Here is a 13,326-nt window from a genome sequence, read left to right as displayed (position 1 = left end):
AAAATGAATGAAAGACACTAGCACCATAACTGCTCCCCCCACACCTAAATCCTACATTGTCCTCAATGTGACAAATAAAAAGCAAAAGTGAGAGGGAAAGCAACCACACTTCCCTGAAATCGGGGCATAGTGAAGGGCGAGGTGGAAACGGAGGTGCAAAGCCTGTAAGAAACAGAGACTGCGCCAAATCATGTGCCATGCCGGCGACATTGGCATCGACGTTGACCATGCGAGCCTCCAAAGTCTGAACCTGGAAAACTAAGAAGAGAGGAAGAAATGAGCTGAAATCGCGTTTCTGAAGCCTTTGTTGGGACACATAAAACGCGATTGAAAACGCGCCTTCAACTCGCGTTTTATAAGTCGCGTTTCCTTCACAAATCTTGCAGGAATGAAAACGCGATTGAAAACGCGCCTTCAACTCGCGTTTTATAAGTCGCGTTTTGTGCACAAATCTCGCAGGAGTGAAAACGCGATTGAAAACGCGCCTTCAACTCGCGTTTTATAAGTCGCGTTTTGTGCACAAATCTCGCAGGAGTGAAAACGCGATTGAAAACGCGCCTTCAACTCGCGTTTTCTAGTCGCGTTTCACTGTGGCTTTCGGACGATTCTCATTGTGAGCTTCCTGCACGTCATCACGCGGGCACGTCAAAACTGAAGGGCACCTATAAATCGGCAAAAACGAAAACTGAAACCCAAAATTAGTCGAATTCAAGGAGAACACCTCTAAACTACCACACGGAATTGAACAAACAATTAAAATGAACAATTGGGTTGCCTCCCAAAAGCGCCTTTCTTTAAAGTCTTTGGCTAGACAAAATAATGCTTCAATCAGAGAGTTCAGGCACTGCAAGGGTCACCTCCTCAACATTATTAACTTGAAATCCTTCATAAAAAGGTTTGAGACGATGACCATTAACCTTAAAAATCTTGTCAGTGTGAAGACTTTGAATTTCTACTGCACCATGAGGAAACACATTAGTCACAATAAAAGGTCCAATCCAACGAGAACGCAATTTACCAGGAAAAAGTTTAAGTCTAGAGTGAAAAAGAAGTACTTTTTGACCAATACAAAAAATTTTCCTTGAAATTGCTTTATCATGAAATGCTTTTGTCTTCTCCTTATAAATGCAAGAACTCTCATATGCATCATTTCGGATTTCCTCCAACTCTTGCAATTGCAACTTCCTGTGTTCTCCAGATTCATCCATCCGCATATTATAATTTTTAACTGCCCAATATGCCCTATGTTCCAATTCCACAGGTAGATGACAAGGTTTGCCAAAAATTAATCGGTAAGGAGACATACCTATGGGGGTCTTAAAAGCTGTACGGTAAGCCCAAAGTGCATCATCTAAGCGCAAACTCCAATCCTTTCTATTGGGATTCACCGTCTTTTCAAGTATCGACTTGATTTCTTTATTGGAGATTTCTGCTTGACCACTAGTCTGCGGATGATAGGACGTAGAAACCCGGTGAGTGACGCCATATTTCTTCAACAATGCTTCCATTACTCGATTGCAGAAGTGTGTCCCTCGGTCACTGATAATTGCTCTTGGCGTGCCATACCTGACAAAAATATGAGATTTAATAAAATCAACTACAACCTTAGCATTGTCAGTCCTAGTTGCCTTAGCCTCTATCCACTTTGAGACATAATCAACTGCAAGTAATATATACATATTACCAAAAGAGGAAGGAAATGGACCCATAAAATCTATACCCCATATATCGAAAATTTCACAAACCAGTATAGGAGTAAGAGGCATTTGATCTCTATGGCTTAAATTACCTGTCTTTTGACAATTTGCACATGATTTACAAAATAAGTATGCATCACTAAACAAAGTTGGCCAAAATAAACCACACTCTAAAACCTTTCTTGCAGTTCGCTTAGGGCCAAAATGTCCACCACACGCATATGAGTGACAGAAAGATAAAATTGATGGAACCTCTTCTGTAGACACACACCTGCGAATAATTTGATCAGAACAATATTTCCACAAGTATGGTTCGTCCCACACATAATATTTAACATCACTTTTAATTTTTTCCTTTTGAGCTCTAGACAAATCATTAGGTAGCGTTCTAGTAACCAGATAATTCACTAAATCAGCATACCAGGGAGTTGTCTTTTGAACTACAAAAAGATGCTCATCTGGAAAATTATCCTTCAAGGGAGCAGGTCCTTCACTATTGATCAAACGACTGAGATGATCAGCAACCATATTTTCGGCACCCCTTTTGTCTTTAATTTCCAAATTAAATTCTTGCAATAGGAGAATCCACCTTATAAGTCGTGGTTTGGCCTCTTTCTTGTTGAGCAAATATTTCAAAGCTGCATGGTCAGAATAAATAATGACTTTAGTGCCAAGTAAATAAGAACGGAATTTTTCTAAAGCAAAAACAATAGCTAAAAGCTCCTTTTCCGTAGTCGAATAATTGCACTGGGCACCATCCAAGGTCCTCGAGGTATAATAAATGACATAAGAAGCTCTGCCCTCCTTCTGGCCAAGTACTGCACCAACAGCAAAATTGCTGGCATCACACATTATCTCGAAAGGAAGACTCCAGTTTGGTGGTCGAACCACTGGTGCTGAAGTCAATGATCCCTTGAGCGTGTCAAATGCACTCTTGCAATTATCATCAAAATGAAATACCACATCCTTTTGAAGTAATTTGCATAGAGGATGGGATATCTTTGAAAAATCTTTGATGAAACGCCTATAAAAACCTGCATGGCCAAGAAAAGAGCGAACTTCCCGCACACTTGCAGGGTAAGGTAAACATTTGATAATTTCTACCTTAGCCTTATCTACCTCAATTCCTTTTGCAGATACCACATGGCCTAAAATTATGCCTTGGTCCACCATAAAATGGCATTTCTCATAATTTAAAACAAGATTAGTCTCAATGCACCTTTTAAGAATTTTTGTGAGGTTAGTTAAACATTCATCAAAAGAATTACCATAGACAGTAAAATCATCCATAAACACTTCTATGATATTCTCCACATAATCAGAAAATATACTAACCATACACCTTTGGAATGTAGCAGGCGCATTACAAAGACCAAAAGGCATTCGTCTATAGGCAAATGTACCAAAAGGGCAAGTAAATGTGGTTTTCTCTTGATCTTCAGGCGCCACTGGAATTTGTAGAAAACCTGAAAAACCATCAAGACAGCAATAATGAGATTTTCCTGCCAACCTTTCCAACATCTGATCAATAAAAGGCAATGGAAAATGATCTTTACGAGTTAATGCATTTAATTTTCTAAAATCGGTACAAACTCTCCACCCATTTTGAACTCGAGTGGGCACTAACTCACCTTTAGGATTTTCAATAACAGTAATTCCTGTCTTTTTAGGAACTACTTGAACAGGACTTACCCACTTACTATCCGAAATGGGATAGATTATACCTGTGTCAAGAAGTTTTAAAACTTCTTTCTTCACTACCTCCATCATTGGTGGGTTCAATCTCCGTTGAGCCTCTCTCGAAGGCTTAGCACCATCTTCTAACAAGATGCGATGCATGCAAGTGGCTGGACTTAATCCTTTTATGTCAGCCACTGTCCATCCTATTGCCTCCTTGTGGTCCTTCAACACCCGAATTAGTTTTTCTTCCTCTAAAGCAGTCAATTTACTGGAAATTATTACTGGGAGTGTATCTCCATCTCCCAAGAATGCATACTTTAAATTATCCGGTAACTGCTTTAATTCCACCTTCGGGGCTTGCACAATAGATGGCAAAAGCTGTGAATGAGACAGAGGTAATTCCAAGTAAGACACATTGGAAAATTCTGGGCAAAGAGAATTCAATTCAAAAATAACTTCCTGCAATTCAAAAGGAAAAACAAACTTCCCTTTTATCTTTTGCAAATTTTCCTGACAGAGACCAGTAGAAATAGCAACCTTCAACGCATCGTCATTATTAAATTCAAAATTTTGCTGCGCCAAAGAATCAATTACATCTATAACAAAAATTGAATGAGATTCACCAGGATATTTCATGGCATCATAAATATTAAATTTAATAACATCACCATCAAATTCCATAGTCAATGTGCCAGTGAAAACATCAATTTTTGTTCTAGCAGTTTTCAAAAATGGTCTCCCTAACAGTATTGGAGATGAATTAGAATTATCATCCTCCATATCAAGCACATAAAAATCTGCAGGAAAAATCAAATTATCAATTTGCACTAAAATATCCTCCAAAACTCCATCAGGATAGGCATTTGATCGATCAGCCAGTTGAATTATTACGCCCGTCTCTTTTAAAGGCCTAATGTTCATCAAATTATAAATAGAACGAGGCATAACATTTATCGAAGCACCCAAATCCAACATAGCTTTTTCAATTTTAATATTACCTATTTTGCAAGGGACAGTAAACATACCTGGGTCCTTGCATTTAGGAGGCAATTTTTTCTGCAAAACTGCCGAAACATTTTCTCCCATATGCACTTTCTCGTTTCCTTTCAACTTTTTCTTACCAGTGCATAATTCCTTCAAAAATTTAGCATATCTAGGAATTTGCTTAATTGCATCTAAAAGAGGGATATTTACCTCAACTTTTCGAAAAGTGTCCAAAATCTCCTGTTCGTGCTCTTGCTTTTTGGACTTTGCCAGTCGACTAGGAAATGGAGGCGGAGGTGTAACCACTTGTGTTGATTTTTCTCCAAAATCTGGTTGTTCCAAGGCTCTAGGTTGAGACACATTCCCCTCTTTTTCGAGCTCTTCCTCGATTGCTTGTTCAGAAATTTTCTTGCTCGGCTCAGGCAACTCTTTGCCACTTCTTAATGTGATGGCACTAGCATTTTGCTTGGGGTTGACAATTGTCTGCGAAGGTAGCTTTCCAGATAATTGGGATTCCAATCTATTGACTGTGGAAGCTAACTGGCTCATTTGATTCTCCAAATTATGAATGCTAGTTTTCGTCTCCTGTTGAAATTGTTGAGTGTTAGTAGCCAAAGATTTCACAATATCCTCAAGTGACATACCTGATTTAGGAGCAGGTTGTTGCTGTGAAAGTTGAGGTCTAGGTTGATATTGTGACTGATGTGAAAATCCTGGTGGCCTTACTGCATAATTAAAATTAGGATGATCCCTCCATCCTGGATTATAGGTGTTTGCATAGGGATCATACCGTCTCTGAGGTGGTCCTGGAAATCCAACTGCATTAGCCTGCTCAGTCGAATCATCTTGGAGTGTGGGGCACATATCTGTTGGATGACTCGAACCATAGCAGATTCCACATGTTTTCAATTGCTGCATTTGTCCTATAGCTAACTTTTCAACCAAAGAAGTTAGACAATCTAATCTTTGCTCTATTGTAGAATTACTTACCTCATTGACTCTACGAGTCGTGTTATCCTGCCTGTCTCCAAATTGTTGAGCATTTGCAGCCATACTCGATATCAAATTTCTTGCCTCCGTGGGTGTTTTATTCACTAAGGAGCCCCCACTGGCAGCATCAATAATTCTTCTGTCAGTTTGGGACAGACCCTCATAAAAATACTGGATGAGGAGTTGGTCAGGAATTTGATGATGAGGACAACTAGCACATAGTTGCTTGAATCTTTCCCAATATTCATGTAGAGTCTCTCCATTGAATTGTCGAATTCCACAGATGTCTTTCCTAATGCTTGCAGCTCGGGATGCAGGAAAGAATTTTTCTAGAAAATGCTTCTTCATGTCTGTCCATGTGGATATTGACCCAGAGGGCAGATAATAGAGCCAATCCTTAGCTTTATCGGCTAAGGAAAATGGAAAGGCTCTTAATTTAATTTGCTCCTCTGTGACTCCCTGAGGTTTCATTGTCGAGCAAACCACATGGAATTCTTTGAGATGCTTGTGGGGATCTTCACCTGGTAAGCCATGAAAAGAAGGAAGTAAATGGATTAGTCCAGATTTTAACTCAAATGCAACCTCTAATGTAGGATAAGTAATGCATAGAGGCTGTTGATTTAAATCTGGTGCAGCCAATTCTCTCAATGTCCGTTCATTAGCCATGGTGCTATCTATCTCTTCCGTCTCACTAAATGAATCCACAAAATCTACTACTGAATTATGTCCAGTAGATGAGGAGGATGCCTCTGCTCGTTCTCTTGTTGCTTTTCTCAATGCACGAGCAGTTTTCTCTATCTCAGGATTATATTGCAGTTCACCTGTACGAGAAGATCTAGGCATAAACCAGTAACAATAAAAATAAAAATAAAAAATAAACAAAGAAAATATAATTCAAAGAAAATAAATTTATTTTGACACCAAGTCCCCGGCAACGGCGCCAAAATTTGTTGGGTGTCAAACCAGCAAAAATAAAATTCCTACTCTTAAGTCACGAATTAAGTCCACTATGGTACTGGAGCAGGGACTTAGGCTGTGCAATGGGTTACTAGCTTCACCCTGGTGCCAGAGTTTGCTTGATCCGATATACCAAAGTGTATTAATTACGTGAAAGACAAAATTCGAATATAGCAGCGAGCAGGGTCGAATCCACAGGGACTTGGGAATTTATTTTGAATGAATGTAACATTAAATAAAAATGGGGGAAGTTGATATGGAACTGTCTAATTTAATTGCTCAAATTAAAAATATAAAGTAAATTGACGGAAGGAAAATCTCTAGTCAAAGGTATAATCTCCACTTATGGTTCGAATCACTGATCACAGATGCAGAGATAAAATCTTTCATTTACAAATAAACTGGTTATGGTTGTCAACAAGCTCTGACAACCTGCCTAACCTTACTGATTCGATAACCACAACAAGCTCTGTAGTTATTGCCCTAGCCAATTAAGCAGTCCTAAACACGCTCTTAGGATTTAACCTATTGACAGCATTAATCATTAGACTGGCCACCAATTATAACCAACAAACACACACGATCGGTTTATTTAGGCTATATCATATATTTCCGCAACAACGACTCAAAAGTTTCTACTACAATTGAATCATATCACTTGCCACATGCACTAAAATTACCCAACAATTACGGATTGAGCACTCTTAGATGGCTGTTAATTACTCACACAATTAAACAGTGATCAAGTATTTAATTGCAAGAAATAATCATATGCATAAGTGAACAGGAAATATATAAACACTTGCAAATTAAAGAACGTAGGGAAATCAATTCGATCTCACAGTTTTGTCGAACCAAAGCTTCGATTTAACCTCTGACTAGATGAAGAAATTAGCCACTCCTCATAGTTGAATTGCAGCCAAAAGTACTGGATTGCAAAGGCATTGCGTTTTTACTAGAAAGCAAGGAATAAAAGATGTTTTTCCCGTTGGGGAATATTGTCGAACACCTGGCGTGTGTCAGAGGCCAGTCCAGAGAAAGGAAACTAGAACTAAACTAAAAAGCTAAACTAGAGGTCCCCCCTTGCTTCTGTACGTCCTCTCCTTAAAAAGCCAAAAGTAAGATGACTAAAAGCTATCTCCGGTGGTCCCCACACATGTGGACAAAGTCTCCAAAATTACTCCTTCTTCCAAGTCTCTCTACGTTGCTTTCTTTTAAGAGCCCAAATGACTTATAGCTTTGTGGTCCCCACCAATCCAAGGCCTAAGGATTGAAGCCCTTAGAAGTCTCCATATTCTCCATAAAGTCCCTCCTTTTTGGTAGTTTTCTGCTTCATTCCTGAAATTAAGTCCCGATACCAAATATGAGTAAATATCAGCAATTAACACAATATTTGTCAGGGATAGAAGGGAAAATTAATAATTAAAATACCAACAATTAACACCCTATCACGGAGGTAAAGTACTTACCTCCCAGCAAGTTAAAATCTAGATAAAGCTTTTTGAGCGATGTGAGGTTCCCAACCCTCTTTGATATGCCACCAGTCAAGTTGTTCAAGGATAAATCTAAAGTTTCAAGAGTCTTGAATTCCCAAACGAAGGAGGGAATGGAGCCAATTAACTGATTGGCTAAAAGATTTAGCTGATTCAGTGCTGGAAGATTGTAAAATTAGTTCACTGGAAAGCTTCCTGAGAGGCTGTTGCTAGACAAATCTATTACTCTCAAAGAGGACACATTGAAGATAGGCCATGGAATTCCTCCGGTCAGAAAGCTGCTTTGCATGTTTAGTATCTCCAAATTGGTGAGATTTCCAATTTCCTTTGGAATTCCACCTGCATGTAATAGGAAAAATTAGTTTGTTCAATAAAATATAACAAATCGACATAAATTGGCTATTTTTGAAAATTGCGAAACAGATTAGGATATTCACAATCTAGGAATTAAACATATGGATTTATATTTTGCTGGTGGTAAAAGCCCTTCATAATCTGCTTCATGGCCAATCTTATTCATGTGGAATCCTTAATTTTGTTATAGTTTACATTTTCTGATAGACATACATGTATATTAGCAAAAAATTTTCAGACAATTTCAAATTTTAATCTACCCATTAAGATGGAAAGAAAATATACTAAGATTACTTTGTAGAGTTTCATTAGCAAAATATAAGCAAGTGGATTTATGAAGAAAAAGTAAGGAAAACCAGATAATAGCTGGGGCAAATTGGTGCAACAAAAGTACATTAAGAAGCTAAGTGGCGTATTTTTCTACTTTCTGATCATCTGCTTTTGGAGTGTCACAACATTTAGGGTCCTTCTGCTCTCATTTCAATTGGGAAATTTCCACTTTTAGGTACAAAATTGTAATCCCAAGTTATCCTCGTATCAGCATCTTAACCATACACTTGCCTCCCCAAATTTTTTGGGATCCATTTCAGTCTAACAATACTACCTCCAATACTGTAGGAAATAATAATTGTTTAGACACTACATTTTAAATAGGGGTCTGGATAGCTTTCACTTAGAAAAAAATTTTGTCATTTGCATTACAAAAATGTTTTCTAATCAACTTTGTTTTACAATAATTTTTTTATTTCACATATATTATTTTACAAAAAATGTTATAATATTATTCTAAAAAAATTTTCTAACTAATTTTCTATTCAAACACACTACATAATCAGAACCTTAAGATCTTGGAATGGAACTCAAACCACTTGTTTAGTTCTAGTACTAGTCAGTTGTTGCAATGCTAACCAAGTGTCTAATTTTATTGATGGGTCCACGTGAGATTCGTTCCTTGGTAGGAAAGACTTCAGTTGTTTATTTTATTGACTTAAGTGCATGCCGAGAAGCCCCTTTGTTGAGAAATTCATAGGGAGATGTTACATGGTCAAGACGGATTTGGCTTCTTTCCAATAAATTTCCTCTCCATTCCTCAACAGGAAATGCATGACAAGCGTGTCATTTATCATAGAGGGGTATGATCACTTTTAATTTTGACCAATTCTAACCCTTAATAAATGATAAACACGAATTATGCATCTAATTGTGCATTATAGAAAATAGAGAAGGAATTCACTCAAGAAAAGTCAAATCCGGTCAAGATACCCTATGTGTTAAAGTCATGTGGTGTAGCATCATCATTATATCCCACCAAATGATATAGGGATAATTTCAGAAGCCTCCCTCGAGGTTTCTGACAATTTCACCTAATGCTCTTGAGATTTTCAATATTACACATACCTCTCTTGACCTTACAAAATGACCATAATAGCCTTAGCATATTAATATTTTTCATGCAATTAAACAATCCACTCCTAATCTTGTTCATATGAATGCATCACACAATTAGACATTTAATGGAAACAAAAATAAAACTCACTCGTGGAATAACCGATCATGTCTAAAACACAATCATAACATATTAAAAATTAATTTTAGCTTTGCTTGGAGGATTTAGAGATGAATAGAAGAAGATGTAAATTGGGTGGTTTAAAAAGGATAGGGCTGGTATTGATACTATAATATTTGAGGAATAGGATTTTATAGAAAATTTTTTGAGTTTAACAGTGCAAATTTTTTTAAATTTCAATTGAGGTTTTAGAATTTAGGAACTGATGGTAATGACCATTGTGATAATGGTACTAATTTGAAATGTGGTAATATTAAAGGTTTAAAATAGCAGAGATAAGGGTTGAAAATGAGTTTGAAATTTTGTTCATGTTCCATAGTTTTCGAATAATTTTATAGGAAGGTAAAATAAATTCACAATTTCATGAGGGCATTTGGGTTATTCATTCAAAATTTTGACCATTAAATAGTTTTATATGTAATTTTTCAAACTTCAAGGGAACTAGGTGAATTGTTAAAAATCTCAAGGGTGGTTTCTGAAATAATCCCAATAATATAAAATGAATCCTGTATATACTCCATCAATTACCAAACAAGAAAGGCCTATCTTACTTTATTAATTAGGTTGACTGTGATTGATGCCAATGTATCACATGGCATTTTCACAACCATAGGTTCGGCCATGTAATTACTATTCCGTAGAAGAGGACTTGGCATGGTAGCAGAAAACCGTAAAAATCTAAAAAATATTGTAAACGGAACAATGTCGAATTCGCAAATTTGTTCATGCCGCTTAAATATGAAAGCAAGTTCGTAGAGGAAATGGAGTTCATACCAGTAAAATTGTTTCCCCCAATAGATAAATCCTTGAGCTTGTCCAAGTATCCAAGTGTTCTTGGGATCCGGCCATTGAACTGATCGTTGGACAGTGACAAATGCTCAAGGTCTCTGCACTTATATAACTCAGATGGAATTGAACCTTGAAGCTGATTGACTGAAAGATTCAGTCCTTTGATCTGTTCCAATGGATGATTGCAGATGTGTATTGGAAGGCTACCTGACAAGCTATTCTCTGCAAAATCAATTTCTTCCAATGACATGTTGAAGATGCCAGATGGTATGGACCCGGTAAGCTGGTTACCTCTAATGTCCTCAAATTGGAAAGATTTCCAATCCTTTTTGGAATATTTCCTTCCAATAAATTACAACCTAAATTTAGTTGCTTCAGCTTTGAGATATTTCCTACAGAAAGTGGGATCACACCAGAGAAGCTGTTGTTGTTGAGAAGAAGAAACTGAAGTTCTTGCAAGTTTCCAAACCATGAAGGGATTTCTCCACACAAGTTGTTGTATCCAACATTCATCAGTTTCAAACTTCTCAGATTAGCTAACTGATGAGGGTTGAAGCCACTGAAATAGTTATGGCTGAAATCCAGTGAAGTCAAGAATGTGAGATTCCCTAAATGGCGAGGAATTATCCCTCTAAGGCTCCAATTAGAAAGATTCAAAGCTGCAACCCTTTGGTTCTTGAAAGCACAGGAAATCCCAGTCCAGTTGCAGACAAAGGTTGTGGAAGACCAATTGTTTAAGAAGCCAAAATGGTCTAAAGAAATATGGCTTTTGAATTCAAGAAGAGCAGATAGATCTGTGGTGAGATTTTGGGGTGGTATAATTGCTTGGTGAAGCATAAAATAATTTGCCATCAATAAAGAAGCAATGAGGAAATGAATTTTCCCCATATTGAGTAGGAAATAAAAACTTTGATGCAAATCCTTGCAAATAAAGGAACCTGAGAGCTAGCAATGGTTTTTTTGTATTTATTGTAGCTAGATGCCGATTCTACCCAAGTGTTTCTTTTTCTTTTCTTTTCCATTTTTTTCCTTTCTTCGGGTTTTCAACAAGGAATTTAAAAGGGATAAGTGTAAACTCCTAATAGAATTGCATAAATATCACTTAATACTCCTATTATTTTACATCTATCACTATATATTTTCCTGCAATTTTATACAAGTATTAACTCTTGTTCAATTTAGTGCTAAGCAAGGACAATAGTGGCATTTCAACTAACAACATTACATAGACCTTTTTTTTTTGTCAAAGTTTCACTTTACATAAAATCTCGGGGATAGTGATATGAATATTTTAAAATCTCGTGCAGGTCATGTGGTATCACCAAAGTAGAAGAGTTTATGAGTAATTTACCTTATATTTTACATCGTTTGATGTATATACATTCTTTTAAATGCACATCATTTGATGTACATACATTCTTTTAAATGCATATACTAGTAAAAAAGAACATACACGAACTTTGAACTAAACTTGGATGACATTTTACGTTCTAGTGAAGGGGTAAACTGCATGTCTCCCCCTTAATTTTATATTGAAGAAATTATCATCTTGGAGTAATGTGTTGAAGCAATTTCAATATTAATTGCCTTATACTTAGACAAGAAAAAAGCATGGGTAATGCAGAAGGATTAATCTTTTATACACTGACAGTGTATATACCATCACCATTTGATGCATAATAACTCATCTAAATTTAAATTTAAAATCCAAAGTTTACTCATATTTATACATCCAACAGTGATAGTGTATATACTGTCAGTATATATAAGATTTACTCAATGTAGAAACAAGAATGTGAGTGTAGGATTTTTTGTGCTGAATTTTGGCTATGCAAAACGGGCTAATAAGCTTATTTACAGTCACCGGGGTTTTATACTTATTTTGGTGGAGCAGAACTTACATAAGGGCAACACTCAATTATCTTTAACCGGCTGTTATGTACATAAAAAAATTCATAAAGGTGTCACATACATTTTAACCCTAAAAAGTAGCAATTTTTAAGTGAAATAACATTACAAGTAAGCATAGCTTCTAAATACATTATAAGTTATATTTGTCAATCTTGCAATTTCATACATTAAAATCCAGGGTAAAGTACAAATTTGGGAAGAAATGTGCATAATGAAACTTGAAATTCACAAAATGGACGAATTGTTAATCTACTATTTGAAGCAAACTCAAGTGGATAATAGTATCTAATAGAGCACCATATCAGGTGTTCAATAGCAAATATCCAACTCAAATTCTTGAAATACTTGAATTTGATTAACACATTTCACATACAACTACTTCCTTGCCCACATTCCTTGACAAAAAAAAGAGGACAGCATTGACAAATTGCAAATTTTTAATAATTGCTTTGATATTGGACTCGGGACATTTTAGCGTAAAAGGATGAAATTATGGTGCCCTTTCCACGAAACCGGTGTCTGCCGAGGGAAAGCGTACAATTTCTGGTCCCTCGAGGCTCATAAGTGATAAAAGGGTTTCATTTATTGAAGGAAAACTCAAAGTCCACCATTTCATGCTAAGTAGTTTTCTGCAATTATGATTTGCCATTAACTGATTGGTCCAAGATGGAGACGTTTTGACACTTTCCACCACACACTTATTTTGTAAATAAATAACCAGTTTTGAGTGGAACGTATGGGAAAAGCAACAATCCAGATGGGTTTTGGAATTTTACTTGATCTATGGCTACTGATGGTCCAAAAAGCTTTTATTGAAGCTATATTTTTCCTTGTTTTATTTTTCTGTTTATTTATTTTTTGAACAAGTAGTAAAAATTAGTAGCAAATAAAAAATTTCACATTT

General features: G+C 36.5%; 1 protein-coding gene across 1 annotated transcript; it reads right to left on the bottom strand.

Annotated features, from left to right (window-relative positions):
* Nucleotides 1–824: 824 nt before the first annotated feature.
* On the bottom strand, nt 825–11,399 carry LOC113770344. Its single transcript, XM_027314765.1, has 10 exons — nt 10,719–11,399; nt 10,497–10,677; nt 8,028–8,140; nt 7,778–7,928; nt 5,578–6,172; nt 5,352–5,490; nt 5,006–5,294; nt 3,915–4,888; nt 3,291–3,860; nt 825–2,816 (listed from the first exon to the last, which is right to left on the bottom strand). The coding sequence occupies exons 1-10, from the start codon at nt 11,397–11,399 to the stop codon at nt 825–827; spliced, it is 5,685 nt and encodes a 1,894-aa protein (XP_027170566.1).
* Nucleotides 11,400–13,326: the final 1,927 nt, after the last annotated feature.

Source organism: Coffea eugenioides, chromosome 5, assembly GCF_003713205.1.
Source record: "Coffea eugenioides isolate CCC68of chromosome 5, Ceug_1.0, whole genome shotgun sequence".
Classification (NCBI taxonomy): domain Eukaryota; kingdom Viridiplantae; phylum Streptophyta; class Magnoliopsida; order Gentianales; family Rubiaceae; genus Coffea; species Coffea eugenioides.
This window is presented reverse-complemented; position numbering and strand designations above follow the sequence as displayed.

Coding starts and splice junctions, on each gene's coding strand:
- LOC113770344 (XM_027314765.1), bottom strand. CDS start 11,399: ATGGGGAAAATTCATTTCCTCATTGCTTCTTTATTGATGGCAAATTAT. Junction 8,141..10,496: donor TGGGGGAAACAATTTTACTG/GTATGAACTCCA, acceptor TATTACATGCAG/GTGGAATTCCAAAGGAAATT. Junction 2,817..3,290: donor GAGTTCAAAATGGGTGGAGA/GTTTGTACCGAT, acceptor AAAGGAATTGAG/GTAGATAAGGCTAAGGTAGA.